Source organism: Trichomycterus rosablanca, chromosome 3, assembly GCF_030014385.1.
Source record: "Trichomycterus rosablanca isolate fTriRos1 chromosome 3, fTriRos1.hap1, whole genome shotgun sequence".
NCBI lineage: Eukaryota > Metazoa > Chordata > Actinopteri > Siluriformes > Trichomycteridae > Trichomycterus > Trichomycterus rosablanca.
In genome coordinates, this window is record NC_085990.1 from 9,597,045 (window position 1) to 9,622,500 (window position 25,456).

General features: G+C 43.8%; 1 protein-coding gene across 3 annotated transcripts in view; it reads right to left on the minus strand.

Annotated features, from left to right (window-relative positions):
- Positions 1-25,456, minus strand: part of cdkal1 (CDK5 regulatory subunit associated protein 1-like 1) — a 350,733-nt gene that overhangs the window by 206,247 nt on the left and 119,030 nt on the right. For all 3 annotated transcript variants that reach the window (XM_062991809.1, XM_062991808.1, XM_062991810.1), the window contains exon 7: positions 24,311-24,431. In XM_062991809.1, the coding sequence (XP_062847879.1) occupies positions 24,311-24,431 (121 nt within the window). The remainder of the gene's footprint in view (positions 1-24,310; positions 24,432-25,456) is intronic.

Below are 25,456 nucleotides of genomic sequence, written 5' to 3' on the forward strand. Positions count from 1 at the left end.
AAAAGAGAACCATGATAGAACCAAAACAGAACGATGATAGTACTTGAGCACCATAACAGCACAATGATAGAACCAAAACAGTACGATGATAGTACTTGAGCACCATAACAGCACAATGATAGAACCAAAACAGCACCATGATAGAACCAAAACAGAACCATGATAGCACTATAACAGCACCATGACAGAACCAAAACAGAACCATGATAGCACTATAACAGCACCATGACAGAACCAAAACAAAACCATGATAGCACTATAACAGCACCATGACAGAACCAAAACAGAACCATGATAGCACTATAACAGCACCATGACAGAACCAAAACAGAACCATGATAGCACTATAACAGCACCATGACAGAACCAAAACAGAACCATGATAGCACTATAACAGCACCATAACAGCACCATGACAGAACCAAAACAGAACCATGATAGCACTATAACAGCACCACAACAGAATGTGAGCATCACAAGATCGGCTGGTCCAACCCCGGACACGTGTAGCAAGGACATAAAGTTTTATTTGCTGATATTTATGTCCTCATTAATAATCCCGAGCTGGGCGTGTTTGATGAAGATTTTTCAGGAGACGTTTCTCAGTGTCTGAATAACCCGGTGGCCTTCAGCACAGAGCGAGGACTTTCTCCTTCGTCTGGTGTGTAGCTACTATGCTGAGCTGGTATTTGGGACTGTCCTCAGTCAGCACTAGCCGTTTATAAACAGAGGCGGGACCGTCTGGTCTCTCAGAGCTCAGACCGAGAGCGGGGTGTATTGAGCTTGACTCGCAGTCTGATAAGAACCATTGTTTGTTGTTGCACGGTTGGACCTTTGGGAACGAACCGGCCGGACAGCGAAATCACTCAGGAAGCAGGCGACCCTCCAGAGGCCTCGTGGCCCGCCTGGCGGGGGAACCGAAGGAACAAGAGGGAGGTTGATTATAGGGCAATATATCAGCGCTAGGTGAACCCAGCCTGGAAAAATAACACAGTGAGGGCTGGGAACACTGGTGGAGGTTTTGTAGTAAACAGGAAAAGAAAAACAGCGGCATTGTTTTATTGTTTCAGCACCGCGGCACTGAAGAATTCTGCAACTACTGCAAAAAATACTGAATCTGAGAAGCTTGCCAGACTTTGTATTTACACTGGGTGCTTTACATCAAGTGTTGCACAGATACATGCACTACATGGCTCATTGTATTAATGACTTCAGATGTTTCAGGGCAAGCTGTAGCCTAGTGGTTCTGGACTTGTTTGTTTGTTTGTTTATTAGGATTTTAATGTCATGTCATGACAGGAACGGTAGTTACTCATTACACAAGATTCATCACTTCTCAAGGTTATATCGAACAGTCATGGACAATTTAGTGTCTCCAATTCACCTCACTTGCATGTCTTTGGACTGTGGGAGGAAACCGGAGCACCCAGAGGAAACCCATGCAAACTCCACACAGAAAGGACCCGGACCGCCACACCTGGGGATCGAACCCAGGACCTTCTTGCTGTGAGATGACAGTGCTACCCACTTAGCCACCCTGCCGCCCTACCGGACTAGTAATCAGAAGGTCGCTGGTTCAAGCCTCACAACTGCCAGGTTGGTGCTGTTGGGTCCTTGAGCAAGGCCCTTAACCCTCAATTGCTCAGACTGTATACTGTAACTGTAATGTAAGTCGCTTTGGAGAAGGACGTCTGCTAAATGCAGAAAATGTAAAAGCAAATGTAAATGTTTCAGCCATATCAATTGCTAACAAGTGTAAAGAAATACTTTATATAAAACACACAGAATGCTATCAATTTGTGGCAACAGAATGACTGTAGCCCTGTGCACAAAGTGAAAATATTGACATCACATTTGCAGCATTTAGCAGACGCTTTTATTCAAACCACTGAATCCAATTTGGGCAATCGAGTGGCCCAACAGTCGCAACTTCGTGGCAGCTGGGCTTGAACTGGCAACCTTCTGATTACTAGTCCAGTAATCTTACCACTATGCTATTACTGCCCCAATGTGGTTTGACAAGTTTGGTGTAGAGGAACTTCAGTGGCCTGTACAAAGCCCTCTCTTCTCCAACTTCCCTGCACACCTTTGGGATGAATTGGAATGCCACCTGCGATTCAGTACCTGACTTTACGAATGCCCTTTTTGACTAAATGGGTACAAATTTACTCAATAGCTTCAGAGTGTTATATTTACAAAGGGTAGATGGGCATCTTTAAATTACCACCCATAGGTTTGGAATGAGATTTCCAACAAGCTAATGGTCAGAAGTCCCAATACTTTTGTCCATATAGTGTGAAAAGCAATCCATAATTCATCTGACCGGCCGGGTGTCTGCACGGACACGATCGGCTAACATCTGACGGGATGGAGGGATGGCTGAAACAGGCTATCCATTAGGAGGTGCACATGTCGAGGCGCTCTCAGTACCAGTCACATGACCGGATACAAATCGGAGATAGCCGGGAATCTGGGAGTCGAACCTGTAAGGCTGATGACAGTAAGCTTAAACACTGTGAGCTTAAACATGCCGTTACGTGTTATGATTAACTTGTTGTAAATTATTCTACCGCTGAGCCACAACCTAAACCGACAAGACCGTCTACTCAAACTCAAATGCTAGTAATTTGTGGCAGCAGTTTAGGGAAGGCCCTTTCCTGTTCCAGCATGAACGTGGCCCTGTGCACAAAGTGAAAAAAATTACATTAGATTTGCAGCAATAAGCCTTTACCCAAAGTGACTTACAGTTATCACTGAATACAACTGGAGCAATTGAGTGGCCCAACAGTGGCAACTTGGTGGCAGCTGGGCTTGAACTGGCAACCTTCTGATTACTAGTCCAGTAATCCTACCACTAAGCTATCACTGGCCAAAAAAAAAAACACTCGCTGATCACCAGAGCTGAGATCTCGAATACATCATATCGAATCTCGGCTCTGCCTGCCGGCTGAGGCTGAGTACCACATGAACAGCGATTGGCCTGTTGTTAAGATAAGGGGCGGGATTACGCCGGATGGGGACTCTCTCTCAGATTAGTGCGATTAAGACCTCTGCTGGCTGGTTGGTGGCGCCTGCACGGAGATGGGAAAGGAGTGCGGTAGAGGGTGTGGCTCTCCGTACACAGCGCTGCACTGCACTGCACTCGTCAAGTGTAGGTGATAGGATGTTCGATTGCTGTGCACGTGTCGGAGGGGGCGTGGAGCAGCCTCGTCCTCCCCAATCAGGAGCAGGGACCAGCATTAGTGAGAGGATGGTTGACGGGCAGAAATTGGATGTGCTAAAGTGGGAGAAAAGGAGGGGGGGGGGGGGGGGGGGAGTAAAAAAAGAAAATGTAAAGATGTGTCAGTGGCCTGTACAGTGCCCTCTCCTCTCCAACTCCACTGAACACCTTTGGGGTGAATTGGAATGCCACCTGCGATTCATTGCCTGACTGTACGAATGCACTTTTTTTATGAATGGGTACAAATTTACTCAAAAAACAAAAAAAAAAGACCGCCTGCTTTCCAAAACCTGTGTTTGAGTCACATGATGAACTCAAAGTCTTTGAGATTCTTGCCAGCTTGCTTGAACACCATCAGTCTGATGGGAGAATGTAATTTCCTGGTGTGTCGTCCATCCTGTCTTTTACTAACAGATGAAGTTTCACAGGCGTACAAACAACTGAGCAATTACACCCAGAGTTACTTCCTGCCTCACATCTTTTTTTACTTTATTTATGTCGCAGTGAGCAAATTGACAGAAGTACTGGCACCTATAAACCAGCCCATCCAGACATTCAGCGGTGGGGCGGAACGTTCCGGCACGATTCCTTCAGGCCCATTAAACAGAAAGATGCAAGCCGAGCTGGAAGAGCTCTAATAAATTGCGCTCTGAACTCACTAACGCCGAAGAAAAGAAATAAATCATCGGTTAATCTGCGAGAGAAACGCGTTCACAAATCAGAGACAGAATAAACAGCAGCACGTCTCATTTACAAGCCTGTTCAGTGCGGCGTGGTTGGCATTTCACCGCCACTAACGGCCAGAGTACTTAAAATAACACTAACCGGTCCTGCACACCCTCATAAACCCACCTCGTCCAGAAAGACGACCACCAACCAACCCTGCCATGCTCCTGTTCTGTGTTTTTATATGGCCAAAAGTATTTGGACACCTGACCGTGAGTTTAACAAACATCTCATAACAAAAACAAATTATATTAAAATAGAGTGACCTTTAAGTAAATATGAGAGCTTTTCAGCTAGAACAGTCCCCACTCTTCTGATAAGGCTTCTCTCACAGGACTAAAGTATGTCTGTGGGAATTTTGTATAGCTGGACACTAATGTTGGTTGAGAAAGCCAGTTGACCTTCCAGTTAATTCCAAAGCTGTTCATTAGGGCTGAGATCAGCGCTCTATGCAGGACACTTGGTACTGTTATATTTACACAGCGCCCTATTGCACACATCATACATAAAAACATCATAAAAATATCTATAAACTACACCTTTTGTTCTTTGTTATGTGTTCTATATTTTTATATAATATATTTTTATAAGTTTAATATCAAACACAGTCATGGACATTTTAGTATCTCCAATTCACCTCACTTGCATGTCCTTGGACTGTGGGAGGAAACCGGAGCTCCCAGAGGAAACCCACACGGACACGGGGAGAACATGCAAACTCCACACAGAAAGGACCCGGACCACCCCACCTGGCGATCGAACCCAGGACCTTCTTGCTGTGAGGCGACAGTGCTACCCACTTAGCCACCGTGCCGCCCGTCATGGACAATTTAGTGTCATCAGTTCACCTTACTTGCATGTCTTTGGACTGTGGGAGGAAACCGGAGCTCCCAGAGGAAACCCACACGGACACGGGGAGAACATGCAAACTCCACACAGAAAGGACCCGGACCACCCCACCTGGCGATCGAACCCAGGACCTTCTTGCTGTGAGGCGACAGTGCACTAGATTGGCATCTGATTTCCACCTTTTTGGACGCTCAAAGAAGGTTTAAGGGGAAGAAGATTTTCATGTGGTGATGATGTGAAAGCAGCGCTGCATCAATGGCTACACGCTCAACCTAAAATATGTTTTAATGATGGCATTACAAAGTTGGTACGGCACTGAGAAAAATGCATCGGAAGGTGACGGTGTAGAAAAGTGATGTCATTTGTGTTTGAGATTCTTAATATATAGAGTTTAAAAAGTGAGGAAACTTTTTGAAGAACCCTCATACGTGTGTACAGTACAATGAAATTCTGGGGTCAGAGCGCAGGGTCAGCCACTGTACGGCGCCCCTGGAGCAGGCAAGTTTAAGGGCCTTGAACCCACAATCTTCCGATTGAGCCGGAAGCTCCGCCCACTAGGCTACCCCTTCCTCAAAAAACAGCCACGCATGTCAAAGGTACGGACGTTGTCTGGAGTGCAGCTTGAATACAGGACCTCAGTCATGAATGTGGGTCCAGTACTCAGTGCTGCGGTGGGTCAGGAGCCACCCAGGAACCCTAACCCAATCTATAGCAGGTTGTCTCATAGAGGGAAATTAGAGCACTTATGGGAATCCATGCGTGCCAACAAGCAGCCAGTCTGCGATGGTACAGACGGTACCCTGGGGTAGGGATGGAACCCAGGTCACGTCGCTTCTGATTATCGCCGGGACGTTAAATCTGGAGATGCTGGAGGCCTGGACTCTGAATGGTAAAAGATGCACGCCCAGATCTCATTGCATAATGGTTCACTAAGTTTCTGGACGGGCTTTAAAAAAGGGCAGAGAGAGGAAAAATAGAAGTGGAAGACGGTAAATTGAATACAGTCTGTGATTAATAATTGAATGTATTAAGAGCCGGCTGGCTTTGAAGCTCTGATGAAATATTTATCATCGTGCATCAGGGTGACACCACACAACCTGGGCGGCGAATTTGCTTCCAGAATATCCGAACGTCTCTGATTGATTTGATTTCTCTCCAGCCAGCAGGACTATTAGGATCGGGGGAGAGTCCGCTAGCGCACTCCATTGTCCAGGACGCGTCGCCAGGCATGAAACAGGAGCCAGCAGGCACGCTTCAATCACCCTAATGTGTTGTCAGGGGCGGCGCTGGATCTGCCAGGGCTTCCTCCGTGCTTAACAGCCAAGATGAATAAGACGTCCGAGGTGGGGTGGGGTGGCGCGGGTAGCCAAACTAGGTTAGGCGTCCTCGCAGGTGTGCTTGCAGCTGATGCGCTGGATGCAGGGGGTCAACGTTAGGGGGTCAGCACGCGCCTGCTGCCTGACAGACCTCTACATCATCAAAGCGCCATCCCAGTACTGAGGAACGCTCCGAATCCCGCGGCGGGATGTGGCCGACCTGTTTGCGATCGACTCCCAGTGGCCAAAAGTATGTGGACAGCCCTGCTTGTTGTCAAGTTCAGGTATTTCAAGAATTAAAATCAATCCACAGGAGTTAAAATCTGCATTTATTCACTCACATCTGGACATCATGACAAGGAAGGAAACATTCTTCTACATTGGCAGGAAGAAACTGCTAAATTTCCTGAACCAAAAATAAGGATTGAACCCAGGCCCAATGTGCTGTGTGGCACCACCAGCTGCTTACATGGATCAGATCATGATTTGAAATACCTGAGGTGGCTTTCCACAAGATTTTGGAATGTGTCTGTGGGAATTAGCCCTGTTTAGTTTAGTCAGGCACTCATGTTGGACCAGAAGTTCTGGCTTGCAATCAACATTCCAATTCATCCCAAAGGTCTTCAGTGGGGTGAGGTCAGAGCTCTGTACTGGCCAGAGCAGTTACTTCACACTTTCAAACAAGGGTTGTATAGGAGTTGCACAACCTTTCTCAATAATAAAGTGATCATTAAGTCCAACTCATCCACTCATTCATGTCTAGAGAAGATTAGAGCAGCAAATCTACCTTCTGCATGTGTTTGCAGGGTTGAAAGAAAACAGGAGTACTTAAAGAAAATCTACACTGACAGGAAGAACCTGCAAAATTTCTTACATACTGAACCGAAAATGAGGATCAAACCCAGATCCTTAGGGCCCAATGTGCTGTGTGGTACTACCAGTCATTATTTGAAATACCGGCTACTTTGCAGTGACTCATCCTTATGATAGGACAAGTGGACCCAAACCATGCCAGCTAAATGCCCACCGTACACACAGCACCTCCACTCGGTCACGTTTCCCCATTTATCCTCACAGACTTGGATTCCCTTAATTCGTCACTTGGCTGTAGGGGTGAGGAGCGACTTGAAAGTTAAACAGAGAAGCTTTGTGTTATGTCTGTATGGAGTTTGGTATGTTCTTTACGAGCGGAAACACGGTCACCGGTGAGTACGGATGCAGGGACGTCCCCTGATGGATCGTTCAATCCACTAGCCTTACAGAGGGGAGGGGGTGGGGATGGAGCTGCCGGACCCACTGTGACCTTGACCAGGATCAAGACGTCAGGCTAAATTTTTACATGCGCTACAAACTAGCATTATGGTACTATTTTGGTGATTTCAGTTTGGTGCCAACAACTTGAACTTTCCCAGACTTGCTTTGCCAGCTTTAATATAACAGGCAAACAACAGACCCAGTGTAAATGTTACAGGGAAAGTCCTCTTCTCCCACCCGTCCAAAAAAAAAAGGGGCTGCTGACTTTGCTTTGGATTCTGGCCAACAAGAAACAGGAAATGACCCGCACCTTCTTCGTTAGATTTAATTACACAGTAATTAAACCGCGCTGGCATGGAAAGCATTAAAAAAGTGAATTATTTAGCAGACTGATTGTTTTGCTCTTTTCCTCGTGTTGTTCGGGGCCAGACGAAAGACAGACGAGGGAAATAAACCGGCTCACAAAAAGAGGAAGCTTTTTTTTTCCTGAGTGGAGAGTTTAGTCCTTCAGTCTGTGCTTAACGGTGGAGATTTAGTGGCGTTCGGTGTGGCGCTACCATGCTCGACCGATCGAGAGCCGAGTGCCTCCGAGCTGACCCATCTAGCGGCGACAGATCGTGTAGCATGAACTAGGCATTAGGAACTGTTGGGGCTGAAATGCATGAATTCACAATTAGAAGTAGCGTCCAAAATTGAACCAAAATTCAGTGACATGAGATTGGAAAATAACAAAAGTAAATTAATTCAATGAACAATCTCAGCCGATAGCCGCTCAGGTGGCGCAGCGGTAAAAACACACGCTGGAACCATAGCTGGGATCTCCAATACATCGTATCGAATCTCAGCTCTGCCTTGCCGGCTGAAGCTGAGCGGCCACATGAACAACTGGCGATCGGCCTGTTGTTCATATGGGCGGGACTAAGCCGGATAGGGTCTCTCTCGTGACTAATGCAATTACGACCTCTGCTGGCTGACTGATGGCGCCTGCACAGAGATGAGAAAAAAGTGCTCTCAGGGTGTGTCCCTCCGTACACGCAGCTAGGCTGCACTGCACTCGTCAAAGCGTAGGTGATAAGATGCATACGGCATGCTGCCCACGTGTCGGAGGGGGCGTGGGTTAGCTTCGTTCTCCTCAATCAGAGCGGGGATCGGCATTGGTGGAGAGGAAGCATGACGCAATGGGGCAATTGGACGCGCTAAAAGGGAGAAGAAACTAAAAAAAAATCTCAGCCAATGAGGGATGAGAGCCCTGCTTAGGGATCCAACAGAAGACAAAGAATGACTTTATTTAAACTACGAGGGATCTTCAAAAAGTTTCCTCACTTTTATATTTTGGTTGGAAGGAGCAGTAATCGGTCGTGTCTGAGAGACTGAGAGAGAGGCTTATAGTCCGGATTTAGCGCCGTCTGATTTCCACCTTTTTGGACGCTCAAAGAAGCTTTAAGGGGAAGAAGATTTTCATGTGATGATGATGTGAAAGCAGCGATGCATCAGTGGCTACACGCTCAACCTAAAATCTTTTTTGCTGATGGCATTAAAAAAATGCATCGAATGGTGAGGATGTAGAAAAGTGATGTCATTTGTGAGAGTCAGTCCCTCACTCTGTGCTTAACGGTGGCGATTTAGTGGCGTCCGGTGTGGCGCTACCATCCTCTCCGAGCATGAAACCAGCCCGCTCGGGTTATGAAAGGGTCTCGCGAGGGTGTTACACGCTCGACCGGTTCCAGAGAGAAAAGTTCACGGAGCATTCGCCCGTCGGCGTGGCGTTAATCTGACCGCGGCCCGGGAGGCAGCGGAGTTCTCGGAAATGGTGCTCCGGCTTCTTGAGGGCTCGGTAAACAACGCCGCTCGGACGGGGTCGTAAACCCAAACGAGCGTGTTATCAGTGATCTGAGAATAATGAACGCGCAGGAGGAGGAAAAAACTTGCCGGGCGTATGTGGATTTACATGGCACAGGCAGTGCAGAGGGAATTCTGGGTAGCACGTGAATGCTGTTGTGATGAGGTCCTGACACAATTGGCTGGCTAAAAGAATGTATTCATTTAATAGTTGCATTACTGGCATCTCAAAACATGAATGTGAAGCTACAGTGGGTCCGATTCATCCCGATTTCATCCAATATGGACAAAAGTATTGGGACCCAAACTATGCCAGCTAAATGTCCACCATACACACAGCACCTCCACTCGGCAGAGATGTTCACAAGCCACAAAATACGAGTCCGAGTCAAGTCACGAGTCTTTAGACTAGAGTCAGAGTCAAGTCACGAGTCAATATAATCTACACAAAACATATATTGGAAATGTAGCGTAAAAATAAACAAATAATCTGTAAGTTCAGATAAAAAACCACAACAGATTAGCAACTGTATTTTGCCGTTTTACTTTCCTAGGTACCAGTTAAAAGCTCGCGATAAATCACGGCACAGCAGCCAAAACCCAAAACACAGCAAAAAAAACATAACCACTGCTTACCTTAGCTTATGTTCTTCCAGATGCTATAACAATTATAACCGTGTGTCCCATTAGGAATATAATCCGTTATTTTGTAAATGTGCTTTTAATTTAAAACCTCCAAACTTTTCCCGGTTGTGAAGTAAAACACGAACTCGTTAGAAAGCCAATCACACGTTTCACTGACACATTATCTGTGTGACGCAAAAACTGAATGAATGCAAATAACAGCATTTCTTACTAAAAATTAAAACCATCAGAAGGTCTGATTGGTTCAGAAAGCGGTTCTTCCAACCATTAGCGCCAATTCTGTAGGAGCGTTTCATTCACACCAGCTGTTCCAGTGAAGTGCCCTACGTAGGGTATTCCAACATTTTAAGTGAGATTCCAATCCAAAGGAGGGAGGAGGGAGTGACGCATCATCACTACGCCGGAAGCTGGCTGGAACATTTAAACATTGCGTGTGTTGTGGGTTAGGATGGCCGGAGCGTTATTAGAGAGCAGAAAATGACACGATCAGAATGATTTTGGATCATATATATACAGTGTATCACAAAAGTGAGTACACCCCTCACATTTCTGCAAATATTTCATTATATCTTTTCATGGGACAACACTATAGACATGAATTTTGGATATAACTTAGAGTAGTCAGTGTACAGCTTGTATAGCAGTGTAGATTTACTGTCTTCTGAAAATAACTCAACACACAGCCATTAATGTCTAAATATCTGGCAACATAAGTGAGTACACCCCACAGTGAACATGTCCAAATTGTGCCCAAAGTGTCAATATTTTGTGTGACCACCATTATTATCCAGCACTGCCTTAACCCTCCTGGGCATGGAGTTCACCAGAGCTGCACAGGTTGCTACTGGAATCCTCTTCCACTCCTCCATGATGACATCACGGAGCTGGTGGATGTTAGACACCTTGAACTCCTCCACCTTCCACTTGAGGATGCGCCACAGGTGCTCAATTGGGTTTAGTCCATCACCTTTACCTTCAGCTTCCTCAGCAAGGCAGTTGTCATCTTGGAGGTTGTGTTTGGGGTCGTTATCCTGTTGGAAAACTGCCATGAGGCCCAGTTTTCGAAGGGAGGGGATCATGCTCTGTTTCAGAATGTCACAGTACATGTTGAAATTCATGTTTCCCTCAATGAACTGCAGCTCCCCAGTGCCAGCAACACTCATGCAGCCCAAGACCATGATGCTACCACCACCATGCTTGACTGTAGGCAAGATACAGTTGTCTTGGTACTTCTCACCAGGGCGCCGCCACACATGCTGGACACCATCTGAGCCAAACAAGTTTATCTTGGTCTCGTCAGACCACAGGGCATTCCAGTAATCCATGTTCTTGGACTGCTTGTTTTCAGCAAACTGTTTGCTGGCTTTCTTGTGCGTCAGCTTCCTTCTGGGATGACGACCATGCAGACCGAGTTGATGCAGTGTGCGGCGTATGGTCTGAGCACTGACAGGCTGACCTCCCACGTCTTCAACCTCTGCAGCAATGCTGGCAGCACTCATGTGTCTATTTTTTAAAGCCAACCTCTGGATATGATGCCGAACACGTGGACTCAACTTCTTTGGTCGACCCTGGCGAAGCCTGTTCCGAGTGGAACCTGTCCTGGAAAACCGCTGTATGACCTTGGCCACTATGCTGTAGCTCAGTTTCAGGGTGTTAGCAATCTTCTTATAGCCCAGGCCATCTTTGTGGAGAGCAACAATTCTATTTCTCACATCCTCAGAGAGTTCTTTGCCATGAGGTGCCATGTTGAATATCCAGTGGCCAGTATGAGAGAATTGTACCCAAAACACCAAATTTAACAGCCCTGCTCCCCATTTACACCTGGGACCTTGACACATGACACCAGGGAGGGACAACGACACATTTGGGCACAATTTGGACATGTTCACTGTGGGGTGTACTCACTTATGTTGCCAGCTATTTAGACATTAATGGCTGTGTGTTGAGTTATTTTCAGAAGACAGTAAATCTACACTGCTATACAAGCTGTACACTGACTACTCTAAATTATATCCAAGTTTCATGTCTATAGTGTTGTCCCACGAAAAGATATAATGAAATATTTGCAGAAATGTGAGGGGTGTACTCACTTTTGTGATACACTGTGTATATATATATATTAGGGCTGTCAAACGATACAAATTTTTAATCGCGATTAATCTCAGAATTTCATATAGTTAATCACGATTAATCGCATATATATATATTTTTTTTAAGGAGGTGGTTTTAATGTTATGGCTGATCGGTGTACATACACTAACATACACAAAAACTCATTCACAATCAACACAGTCTTGTTCCCTGGGTGCTGACAACTCACACTAGTGACTATATTACTTGCATCTTTGCACAATACTGCATTGTTTTTGCACCTTATTCTCACCTTATTCTACCTGCTGCTATATAAACCCTACGCTGCTAACTGGATATCAGAATACGTTTTTATTAGGGCTGTCGAAGTTAACGCGATAATAATAACAACGCGTTCCAGTGTTGCCAGATTGGGCGGTTATCTGCCAAATTGGGAAGATTTTGTTGGAAAACAATTTAATAGCATTTAAATAACACTTCTGTTTAAAAGAAAATATTCAGTTCAGCATTGTAGAAGGCTATTAAAAGTAAAGTCAATTTTTTATAATGCTGATTTGGCTTAATAGTGTTGGTCAGTCTGTATCATATTCTTGAAATGATAAAGTATTGCAAAGGAATATCTTTGAAATTCTTCCTCATAATGTTAGGGTTGCTATATTTTGGTTTTTCACTTGTCAGGGAAAATTAAGAGAGAAAAAAGCTTATTATTATCATGCGTGCGATATATATCATTTACGTGATCTGCGTATCACGTTACCACTGTGTGTTGTACGTCACTGAGCTGATATGTGTATCAGGTGACCAGCGGGTAACGGCGTGTTATGTTTAAGTGTGATGCTCCAAGTTGTGGATTAAGCAATAAAGACAACATGTTCTCCACATAACCAGTGTCATTTGTATTTCATGGTTAAGTACAAAACATAACAATGCGGGTCTTCGTGATGTAATTCTACATGGCACTCACTGCCTGTATAGGTCAATTTTTCCTGTATAGAATTTGCGTTAACGGCACTATTTTTTTTAATCGCGTTAAATTGAGATTGCGTTATTATCGCGTTAACTTCAACAGCCCTAATATATATACAGTGTATCACAAAAGTGAGTACACCCCTCACATTTCTGCAGATATTTTATTATATCTTTTCATGGGACAACACTATAGAAACAAAACTTGGATATAACTTAGAGTAGTCAGTGTACAACTTGTATAGCAGTGTAGATTTACTGTCTTCTGAAAATAACTCAACACACAGCCATTAATGTCTAAATGGCTGGCAACATAAGTGAGTACACCCCACAGTGAACATGTCCAAATTGTGCCCAAAGTGTCAATATTTTGTGTGACCACCATTATTATCCAGCACTGCCTTAACCCTCCTGGGCATGAAATTCACCAGAGCTGCACAGGTTGCTACTGGAATCCTTTTCCACTCCTCCATGATGACATCACGGAGCTGGTGGATGTTAGACACCTTGAACTCCTCCACCTTCCACTTGAGGATGCGCCACAGGTGCTCAATTGGGTTTAGTCCATCACCTTTACCTTCAGCTTCCTCAGCAAGGCAGTTGTCATCTTGGAGGTTGTGTTTGGGGTCGTTATCCTGTTGAAAAACTGCCATGAGGCCCAGTTTTTGAAGGGAGGGGATCATGCTCTGTTTCAGAATGTCACAGTACATGTTGGAATTCATGTTTCCCTCAATGAACTGCAGCTCCCCAGTGCCAGCAACACTCATGCAGCCCAAGACCATGATGCTACCACCACCATGCTTGACTGTAGGCAAGATACAGTTGTCTTGGTACTTCTCACCAGGGCGCCGCCACACATGCTGGACACCATCTGAGCCAAACAAGTTTATCTTGGTCTCGTCAGACCACAGGGCATTCCAGTAATCCATGTTCTTGGACTGCTTGTTTTCAGCAAACTGTTTGCGGGCTTTCTTGTGCGTCAGCTTCCTTCTGGGATGACGACCATGCAGACCGAGTTGATGCAGTGTGCGGCGTATGGTCTGAGCACTGACAGGCTGACCTCCCACGTCTTCAACCTCTGCAGCAATGCTGGCAGCACTCATGTGTCTATTTTTTAAAGCCAACCTCTGGATATGACGCCGAACACGTGGACTCAACTTCTTTGGTCGACCCTGGCGAAGCCTGTTCCGAGTGGAACCTGTCCTGGAAAACCGCTGTATGACCTTGGCCACCATGCTGTAGCTCAGTTTCAGGGTGTTAGCAATCTTCTTATAGCCCAGGCCATCTTTGTGGAGAGCAGCAATTTTATTTCTCACATCCTCAGAGAGTTCTTTGCCATGAGTTGCCATGTTGAATATCCAGTGGCCAGTATGAGAGAATTGTACCCAAAACACCAAATTTAACAGCCCTGCTCCCCATTTACACCTGAGACCTTGACACATGACACCAGGGAGGGACAACGACACATTTGGGCACAATTTGGACATGTTCACTGTGGGGTGTACTCACTTATGTTGCCAGCTATTTGGACATTAATGGCTGTGTGTTGAGTTATTTTCAGAAGACAGTAAATCTACACTGCTATACAAGCTGTACACTGACTACTCTAAGTTATATCCAAGTTTCATGTCTATAGTGTTGTCCCATGAAAAGATATAATGAAATATTTGCAGAAATGTGAGGGGTGTACTCACTTTTGTGATACACTGTATATATATATATATATATATATATATACGGTATATACAGTATATATATATATATATATATATATATATATATATATATATATACTGTATATATACACAATTGTCACACGTAACTAATGCTGCTGACTTTTGTTGTCTACAAGTAATTTTTCACGAGTCAAGTCAAGTCCCACACAAGTCTGAAGTCGCTGTGTGCGACTTACGTGCGACTCGGCCCCATCTCTGCCACTCGGTCACATTTCCCCACTTGTTGATTTAGATTTTCCTTTAATCTGTCACTCGGCTGTAGGCGTAAGGATGGACTTGAAAAGACTTTAGGTTCCATCTGTACGAAGTTTGGTATGTTCTTCATTCATCTGCATGGACTTCTAACCGTAAGCACGATCACCGATGAGTACGGACACAGGGATGTCCCCTGATGGATTGTCATCCTGTTCAAACCACGAGCCTTACAGAGAGGTGGGGATGGCGGGACTGGAACATCAATCAAAACATCAGTGCCCAGCCATACAAATGCTCCTTGGACTGAACGGGCACAAATTCCCACAGACATACTTCAAAGTCTTGTCAGAAGCCTTATCAGAGGAGTGGCCATTATAGCTGAAATAATCACACAGAGGTCACGCTATTTTAAATTTGTTATTGAAATGGGACGACCAACAAGCTCATGGTCAGGTGTCCGAATACTTTTGGCCTTATCAGTGTAGTGGGAACACTTCAGATCCCCAGTACCATTCCAAAATCTGACCACAGACTGAGAAAGGTGGAAAAAAAATCTACCCAGAATTCAAAGCTCTAATGTCTTTACACAGCGGTCAAGAAGACACGTGAGTGAAACCCGTCCAGACGTCATCGAGGTGGTTCAGGACGAGACTGGATCTGGACTGATCTGGAACAGATTACGCCTCTGTACGCCACTCACAAGAACAAACAAACCAGCTTAGCCGCTCGTGAAGGTCACGGAGGGAGAAATGAGTTCCAAAAACACAGTAATCGGTCAGGATGAAGAAAAGGGGGGTGTATAGGGGCGTGGATGGTGAGGGACGGGGTGATAACGGACTGATAGTGTCACACAGCGAGAGTTTCACCATCACAAAGACCTCACTGTGTTTCCAGACTTCAAATGTCAGGTCTGATGTCAGACTTGGGCGAGAAGATTATTAAGGTCTGAGTCGTCCGGCTACTTTGAAGAGACCGCGTGGACACCTGACCGCGAGCTTGTTAAACATCCTTTTCTGTAAACATGGACTTTAATAGAAGATTTTGGAATGTGTCTGTGGGAATTAGCGTCTGTTTAGTTGAAAGAACATTTTTGAGGTCAGGCACTCACATGTTGGACCAGACGTTCTGGCTTGCAAGCAACATTCCAATTCATCCTAATGGTCTTTAGTGAGATGAGGTGGTTTAAACAAGGGTGATATAGGTGTTGCACAACCTTTCTCATGAATAAAGTGATCATCAAAACATGAGTACTCAAAGAAAACCTACACTGACAGGAATCACCTGCTAAATTTCTTACATACCTAAACCAAAAATGAGGACTGAACCCAGGTCCTCAGGGCCCATACTGCTGTGTGGCACTACCAGTACCAGCTGCGCCAAAGTGAAGAAAATCCACCCTGTATGCATGGATCAGGTCATTATGCAGTGACCCGTCCTCATGACAAAACAAGTGGACCCAAACCATGCCAGCTAAATGCCCACCGTACACACAGCACCTCCACTCAGTCATGTTTCCCAACTAACTGACTTGGATTTTCCTTTAATTTGGCACTCAGCTGTAGGTGTAAGGATCGGCATGAAAGGTAAACAGAGAAGCTTTGGGTTCCGTCTGTGAGCAGTTTGGTATGTTCTTCATGGATGGACGTACAAATGCAGAAACGCAACGTGATCGATTTTCAGCATGTTCAATCCACAGGCCTCACAAAAAAGAGGGGTGGGGGTGAGAGTAAATTGGGGGTGTAGTTGTAATCTCTAAGTGCCGGACACACTGCAACCTTGACCAGGATCAAGATTTCAATCATGATGAGTGTCACACAGCGTGAGTTTCACCGTCTTAAGTGGGGTGCGGTCACGACTGTGCAGGCCAGTGCAGTTACTTTACACTTTCAAACAAGGGTGATATAGGTGTTGCACAACCTTTCTCATAAATAAAGTGATTACCAGGTCTCAATCAGTATTTTAACTCTTGATGACCATATGGACGATGCTTCTTCAAAATATCATGTCTTATTTCTGGTTCTTCAAGCTTCTTATTGGCTCAGGATCAGGATCATAGATCGAGGGTGTCCAAACTTTTCTTGTTGGGCGCCAGATGAAGTAAAAATGTGCAAACACAAGCTACAGACTCTTTTGTAATAACACAAATAAAAATATAATAGACCTACTTGATTACTAACAAGTACACTTGTTAGTGGGACAGATGTGGCCTAGTGGTTAAGGTACAGGACTAGTAAGCCAAAGGTTCCTGGTTCAAGCCCCACCACTGCCAGGCTAACACTGTTGGGCCCCTGAGCAAGGCCCTTACCCCTCAATTGCTTAGACTGTATACTGTCACAGTACTGTAAGTCGCTTTGGATAAAAGCGTCTGTTAAGTGCTGAAAATGTAAATGTAAATGTACACTTTCTTATTTTACATTTTCTTTGAGAGTCAACAGCAGAAATAAAGGAAATCAGAAGGACAGAGCATACTTTTTTACATAGCACTATTTAACACACCTCCCGCATCCCTCTGATAAAAAAGACAAACTTGTCTAAAGGCAAAACAACCCAATACACAAAAATACACAAAACATTTACGATGAAACCTCTGGGAGTCACGGAGTCTAACCGTCTGCTTTAACTGTATCATGAAAACAACAGCCTGAGACGCTGAGGGAGACGCCAAAAACAGGAAGCAGCACGAGAGGAACTACTTCAAAGTAAAGTGTCCTACATAAACACAGAAGTCAGGCTGTTGACATGAGGGCATGCGTGCACAGTTCCTGTTATCACACGAATCACAACGTACATGCATGTAACAACCCAACGTTACCGATAACATAACATGTTTACATCCAAAACCGCCACACCAAACCAAACCGGCACATGTCATCATGAGAACACCAGAAACCAAAAACACCAGAACCGGAACTGGAACCAGAACTGTGTTAGGGATAAATACATCTTCTGCATCTGTCAGAAACCAGGAGGTCTACAGAAACAAATAACCAAATAATATACGTCCATAAATATAGATAGATGGATTGTGGATGGATGAACGGACAAACGAAATAGTGTACAAAGATGGACAAAGGTACAGACAGACAGACAGACAGACAGACAGACAGACAGACAAAAAGATAAATAGAAAGCTCGATAGATAGATGAATAAAAAAGACAGACAGACAGACAGACAGACAGACAGACAGACAGACAGACAAAAAGATAAATAGAAAGCTCGATAGACAGATAAATAAAAAAGACAGACAGACAGACAGACAGACAGACAGACAAACAGGCAGGCAGACAGACAAATCAATAGATAGATAGATAGATAGATAGATAGATAGATAGATAGATAGATAGATAGATAGATAGATAGATAGATAGACAGACAGACAGACAGACAGACAGACAGACAGACGATAGATAGATATATAGCTAGACAGACAGACAGATAAATAGATAGATAGATAGATAGACAGACAGACAGACAGACAGACAGACAGACAGACAGACAGACAGATAGATAGATGTAGTAGTGTATCTACTCATAAACAATATGTACAGATATACAAGTATTAATAGAAGTAAAGATAAATACATCGTTATTGGTATAAATGTAAACAATATACAATATATCAGTTATATACAGTTATATCAGGTATAAGTATATACAATAGGAGCAATAAAATATATACACACATACAGAAATAAATATAAAATATAAAACATGTAATATCAGATATAGGTATGAATGAGTATGATAGTAGTAATATACATATAATAGTAATAATAAGATTATAACCAATATATACATATAGGTATAATATAAGAATGCAAAATATTGGTGAGTCCGGTCAGTCAGACAGAACGACTAATCCTCTGAAACATCCAGTCATATCCAAACGCATTCTCAATTCATTTCCGTTCTGGTTGTTCTTGTCTACCGTCAAAAAAAATGTAGACACCCTTCGAAATTATTGAGATCGGGTGTTTTGACCATGCCCATTAGTGCATAGCAAGGGTAACTATTTGGGAAAGGCTGTTACTGATGAGTATGGTATGCAGAGAGACCTGAACTCAACCCACTGAATGCCTTGGAACGTTGACTGGGAGCTGAAACTGAAACTGGAACTCACATTGTAAATGTACTTATGTAAAAGTCCCAAAAATACTGAACTGTTTACAAAAAAAATGAATTGTGACTGTAACAAATCTAGGAAGTAGCGACACAGAAGGACCGACACATAAACTAGTATTCAAATCAAGACGTTCCTCAGGGGTGGAGATTAGGACCGCTAAAAAACCAGGAAATTCCAGAATTTAAAAGGTTTAAAAATCTTAGGACACAAAATATAATAAACAAGACCACCCACGTGTTATAGACTGTTTAAGATTAGGGTTAAGGTTTACAGTCTAATGACTTAATTTCCTGTACAATAACCACAAGGTCTGACCCAGATCAAGCAGGCTTTTAACATAAAAATGGAAACTCATTCTAATTATTGTGGTATTTCTGTCTTATCCATTGCTAACAGGTGCATAAATTAGTTATAGAAAATAAATCATACGAACAGACCCAATAGTGGTAAGAAGGATTGAGATCAGGGCTCTGTGAAGGCTGTTTGATTCCTGCATAGGGCACAGTGAAACAGTCGGCTAGAAAAGGAAAGGTCTTCCCTAAACTGTTGCTACAAAGGTGAAAGCAAAGCATAATTTTGGCTGTAAATTACACGATGTCGTTTATTCTCAGAGGAAAAGTTCATATCATTCCTGAGAAAAAGTATTTGCACTCCAAGGATTTCGAAACTGAAGAACTTGAGTATTTGTAAAGTATGAATACCCCCCCCACACACACAAATCCCAATAGCTGATGGTAAAAGCATCACATTAGACAGTCACAGACAAGCTTCAGAGGTTTGACGCCTCTCCGCTCAGTTCTATAGAGACCGTTTGAACGCACAGATTAGCGCAGAGATAATTAGCGACCTTCTACGAAACACTCTCTTCTCCAGCGCTGCAAATTACATTTCCCAAAAACTCCATTCAGCTGAACGAACCCAGGAGAGACGTGAACGCACACAAAGATTTCCGAACGGGTTCCAGAACGCCGCTGCAGCAGAGGTGGAATATGTACCTCGGTGCCTGGAGTAGTCTCCGCCTCCGTCGGATTCGTCTCTAAGCGGCGCTTTGAGAGGACTTTTTAATTACGCGGCAGGGGTGCTTGGGAATTTGTGGAGCGGCGCAGCCATGTAAAAACGCTGATTAAATTTTGCTAGAGAAACAGAAACAAAACCAGGCGGGTCTCGGAGGGAGAGGGCTGAGATTTGGGTTTGTGCTTGGAATTAAATTATGACTCATTTGGTAAACTGGGTTGTAGATTCTGTCCCAAATCTTCCAGATGATTTTCTGCTTTCTTTAAGGTGTTCCTCAGGGGTAGGTAGCGGGACCTTTTTTAGTTACACTACTGTTGCAAGTAAGGTCTGAGGAACGCAAAAGCATTTGCCTGAACACTTTGTTTATGACTACATAACAGATCTAAATGGATCAGACACTAAACTGCATGCAAATCAAGGTGTTCCTCAGGGGTGGGTAGTGGGACCTTTTCAATGCTGCTCACATTAGTGAATGAACAAAGTCCCAAAGATACTGATGTGTTTACAAAAAAGCCTTGATATTGACTTTAACAGATCTATAAAGGACCGACACACAAACTTGTATTGAAATCAAGGTGTTCCTCAGGGGTGGGTAGTGGGACCTTTTTAATGCTGCTCACATTAGTACATGAAAAGTCCCAAAAATACTGAACTGTTTACAAAAAAAATTAATTGTGACTAACAAATCTATTAAGGAGCGACACAGAAGGACAGACACAGAAACTAGTATTCAAATCAAGGTATTCCCTCATGGGTGGAGATTAGGACCGCTAATAAAACAGGGAATTCCAGAATTTAAAAGGTTCAAAAATCTTAGGACACAAAATATAAAAAACAATGCCACCCATGTGTTATAGATTGTTCAAGATTAGGTTATGGTTTATGGTATAATGACTTTATTTTCTGTCTTATCCATTGCTAACAGGTGTATAAAATTAGTTATAGAAAACAAATCATATGTTTCCAGCTTTGTAGCAACACTTTAGGGAAGTCCCTTTCCAGTTCCATCATAACTGTGCTCCTGTGCACAAAACTTGGTCCATAAAGACATGGTTTGACAAGGTTCAACCCTAAAATGAACTGTATTTTTAGGCATTCAGGCAAGTGACATTCCAATTCAACCCAAAAGTGTTCAGTGGGGTTGAGGTCAGGACTCTGTACAGGCCACTGGAGTTTTAGCACAACAAACTTGACAACCCATGTCTATTCCATGAAGGACAGACACACAAACTTGTATTTAAATAAAGGTGTTCCTCAGGGGTGGAGATTAGGACCGCTAATAAAACAGGGAATTTCAGAATTAAAAAAAAAACAAAGCCACCCATGTGTTATAGACTGTTATGATTAAGTTAGGGTTTATGGTCCAATTACTTTATTTTCTGTACAATTGCCACAATGTCTGACCCAAACCAAGCAGGCTTTTAACATAAAGATGGACACTTGTTCTAATTATTGTGGTCTTCCGTCTCATCCATTGCTCACAGGTGTAAAAAAGATATGTTTCCGGCTTTGTAGCAACAGTTTAAGGAAGTCGAGTTCCAGCATGACTGTGCTCCTATGCAGAAAACTTGGTCCGTGAAGACAAGGTTCGACCCTTTGACTAGGTTCGACCCTAAAATGAACTGTATTTTCAGGCATTCCAGCAAGTGACATTCCAGTTCAACCCAAAAGTGTTCAGTGGGGGTGGGGTAAGGGCTCTGTAGAGGCCACTGGAGTTTCACCACAAAAAACCTGACATATCATGTCTATTTGGACTTCTACAAATCTATGAAATACGACACACAAACTTGTATTTAAAAAAGGCGTTCCTCAGGGGTGGAGATTAGGACCGCTAAAAAAAACCAAGGAATTCCAAAATTAAAAAAATTGCTGAAACCTTCACCTTAGGACACAATATAAAATAAACAAGATTAGACAGACAGTTTTGGGAAGACCCTTTACAGTTCCAGCATGACTGTGCTCCTGTGCACAAAGCTTGGTCCGTAAAGACATGGTTTGACAAGGTTCGACCCTAAAATAAACTGTATTTTTAGGCACTGAAAGTGTGTGTGTGTGTGTGTGTGTGTGTATATAAAGGAGGTCTATGTGCCTCATGCGATGAACAAACGTTGGACTGGGTGTCTAATCTGGATTATGTGATGTCCAGGAGCAGTTGCGTAGATCTTCGGCCTAATTTAATATTGTTTGCTTTCTAATACGTCCATTTAGGATCCCTAGTGACACCAAGAACGGGACCGGGGTCAGGCCACACACCCTATGCACACACACACACACACACACACACACACACACACACACACACACACACAGACTGAAAGCTTGATTCTGTATAAAGCACTGATGCGTGATGAGGTCAGTGGTTTGGAATGGGCTGTGTCCTCACTCCGGGGGGTTTTGTTTATCTGCAGCCCTTCATTTTATCTCATTTCACATCTCACCTCACATCGTCCAGCGCATTCCACACACCACTGCCCACGAAATAAGAAACCTCTCTGACCAGCCTTGTTTACTTTCTCTACCTTCTCTCTCCTCTTCTTGTCTTTCTTAATATAGCAGAGTCCTCATCCCTGGTGGTCCCCGCTGCTTCCTGGTGGTCCAGTGTCCAGTGATGCGCTCTAAACCTGAGGACTTTGCGTGTTCTGGCTTTGATGAGGAATTTTATTAGGAACCCGCTGGGTGTTTGAGTGGCTTTAACGTGCGCCGCGACACAGACCCCGATCACAGCGGGACACGTAGCCGTAAGTGCATTCCGAGCGTCAGCTGATTGCCACTGTGGCATCCAATTTAGCGCCGGGCGGTCGGCAGATTGGCTTCAAGGAGAGAAGAAGAGCGTGATGCTTTTCTACTATCTGAGCCACTTTGTTCTGTCAGTGATTGTCCTTTTCTGAGACTTTGCTCGGTCAATAATCAACAAGATGAAGCAACACCGCCCGGTCACGCTCATGCCTGTGACCTTTGGTGCATAAGGCCAAAAGTATGTGGACACAAACATTAGATCTGAACCTGGTATACAAACCTTCAAACTTTTTATAAAGCCTTCCACTAGATTTGGTAACATAACTGTAGGGAGTTACCACATTTAATAGGACACTACAGAGCTTAAGAGATAAGTCCTGGCTTGAGTTCCAATTCATCCCAAAGCTGTTAAATTTACATTAATGTTTACATTTATGGGGTTTAACAGATGCGATTTACAATTATGACTGAATACAACTTGAGCAAATGAGGGTTAAGGGCCCTGATCAGGGACCCAACAGTGCCAGTGACAGTTGACTGTGGTGGGGCGTGAACCAGGGACCTTCTAATTACTAGTGCAGTGCCTTAACCTCTAAGCTACCCCTGCTCTAAAATTGGTGTTTTTACATGTATGCTTACAGTTGCAACTCATAGCCCCTCAGGAACCAACTATGGTAAGTTGGATATGGTGGGACTTGAACAAGGGACCTTCTGATCACTAGTCCAGTACCCTAACCACTAAGCTACTCCTGCCCTAAAATTGGTGTTTTTACAGGTAGATGCTATTATCCAAAGTGACTTACAATTGCACTCATACAAGCACTTGAGGGTTAAGGGCCTCGCTCAGGGGCATGGTAACTTGGCTATGGTGGGGCTTGAACCAGGGACCTTCTGATTACTAGTCCAGTACCTTAACCATTGAGCTACCACAGCTACATTAAATAAGCATAAAAGCTAAAGTCTGTTTCACCAATCACTTCATCTTGGTCAAGGTCTCAAGGCAGGAATACAACCTGGACAGAGTACCAATCCATCTCAGGACAATAGTCAGTCACTTGCACCTCAGGGAAATGTGGAGCAGTAAACCCACCTTCTGCATGTCTTTGGGTGGTGAAGGGAAAATCAAAATGCCCCTAAGAAACCAATGTGAGTGAAAAACGATCCAATCTTTTTACAAACATTGCACTGAAGCAAGGTTCAAACCCAGGTCCTGACGATGCGTGCTGCTGTACTGCAACCACTCGACCAGCTAAACCACACTGTCGAGTCACAGTCAAGTTCCTCCAAGCAAACCACTTTCACGAGCTTGTTGTGTAACAGCTCAAAACCAGAAGAGCTTAAAACTATGAGTCCTCCTCCACCGTACTTCACTGGCACTGACACTACGGTAGCCAACAGTATTGATCCGTAGGTATCCACCAAGCCCAGATCTTTATCAGATCAAAACAACACTCAAAATTCATTTATTTTAAATAATAAAAAATGCAGTGATGCACACAATAAATCACTACAATCAGGAGACCAGTTAGCCTGCAGAGAATTCTGGGAAATTTCAATTTCAATACATTTCAATATGAAGAGGGAAAAATCCAAGCCTACCCTGTATTGATGGAAATGATCTCAATCAGCGGGTTCCTCCTGATCTTCGGCAAATCCAGTCGAGCTCCGCCCAGTCGCTTCCCGTTATCTTTTTTCGAACCCAGGAGACGAACGGAGTGACCTTCAGAAGACACACACACACACACAAGGTTACTGGAGTTGGGCAAACTAGAAAGGGGGCGGCATGGTGGGTAGCACTGTCGCTTCACAGCAAGAAGGTCCTGGGTTTGATCCCCAGTTGTTTTTTTCCGGGAGCTTCGGTTTCCTCCCACAGGCCAAAGACGTGCAAGTGTCTCACGTTTATTGGTCAATTTGCACTATAAGGCATCCTAGCAATCCTACGGCAATTCAGTTAGCAATCGCTTAGTCAAAATGTCCAAGATGTCGAAGTGTAAAGCAGCTAAAAATAAGACTAAGGTAACTGAATCTGGGAAAACTCCCAAACAGTCCTGTGGACTATTTTATCATTCAATTTATGAGTGGCACTAATTACATGGCCAAAAGTATGTGGACACTCCTAGTTGTTGCAATTATATAAATTATATGATTTGCTTCCAACTTTGGGTCAACAGTTTGTGGGAGGCTCTTAGGTCCCTGCATGACTCTGTGCAGGACCACTGTGAACTAAGCAGGGACAATCTGGTCCAAAGGAAGTCCGTTGGCCTGCACAAAGCCCTGACCATACCAGTTGATTAGCTTCTTAGGTCTGACTCCAAACCATTGTGGAAAACCCATTGTGGAAAGCCTTGGAGAGCTTGTTAGAGCTGCAAACAGGTAAGAGTTTTCATGTAATGTCTAGAGTTTTGGAATGGGATGTCCAAGAAGCTCAGGTGTCCACAAACGTTTAGCCATATAGTGTACTTTCCTAATTTCAGTCTACCCTTTATTATTTGTAACTGTCTATGTAAGTAAACATGGTATTATTATGATGATCTAGACTTAGCATGATGCTAATCTGGCGGAATTCTACTTAAAAGATCAAGCATGTCTTGTTTCAACACTTCCTCTCATGCCAAGTCAGCACAATGTTAAACAATTATTAGATTCTACTTTCAAACAACACACTTTAAATGATTCTGAATCATTTAATACTCTGTAATAACCGAAGCGCTCAGAAATGAAACGATAAATCTGAGCTATGGAGGA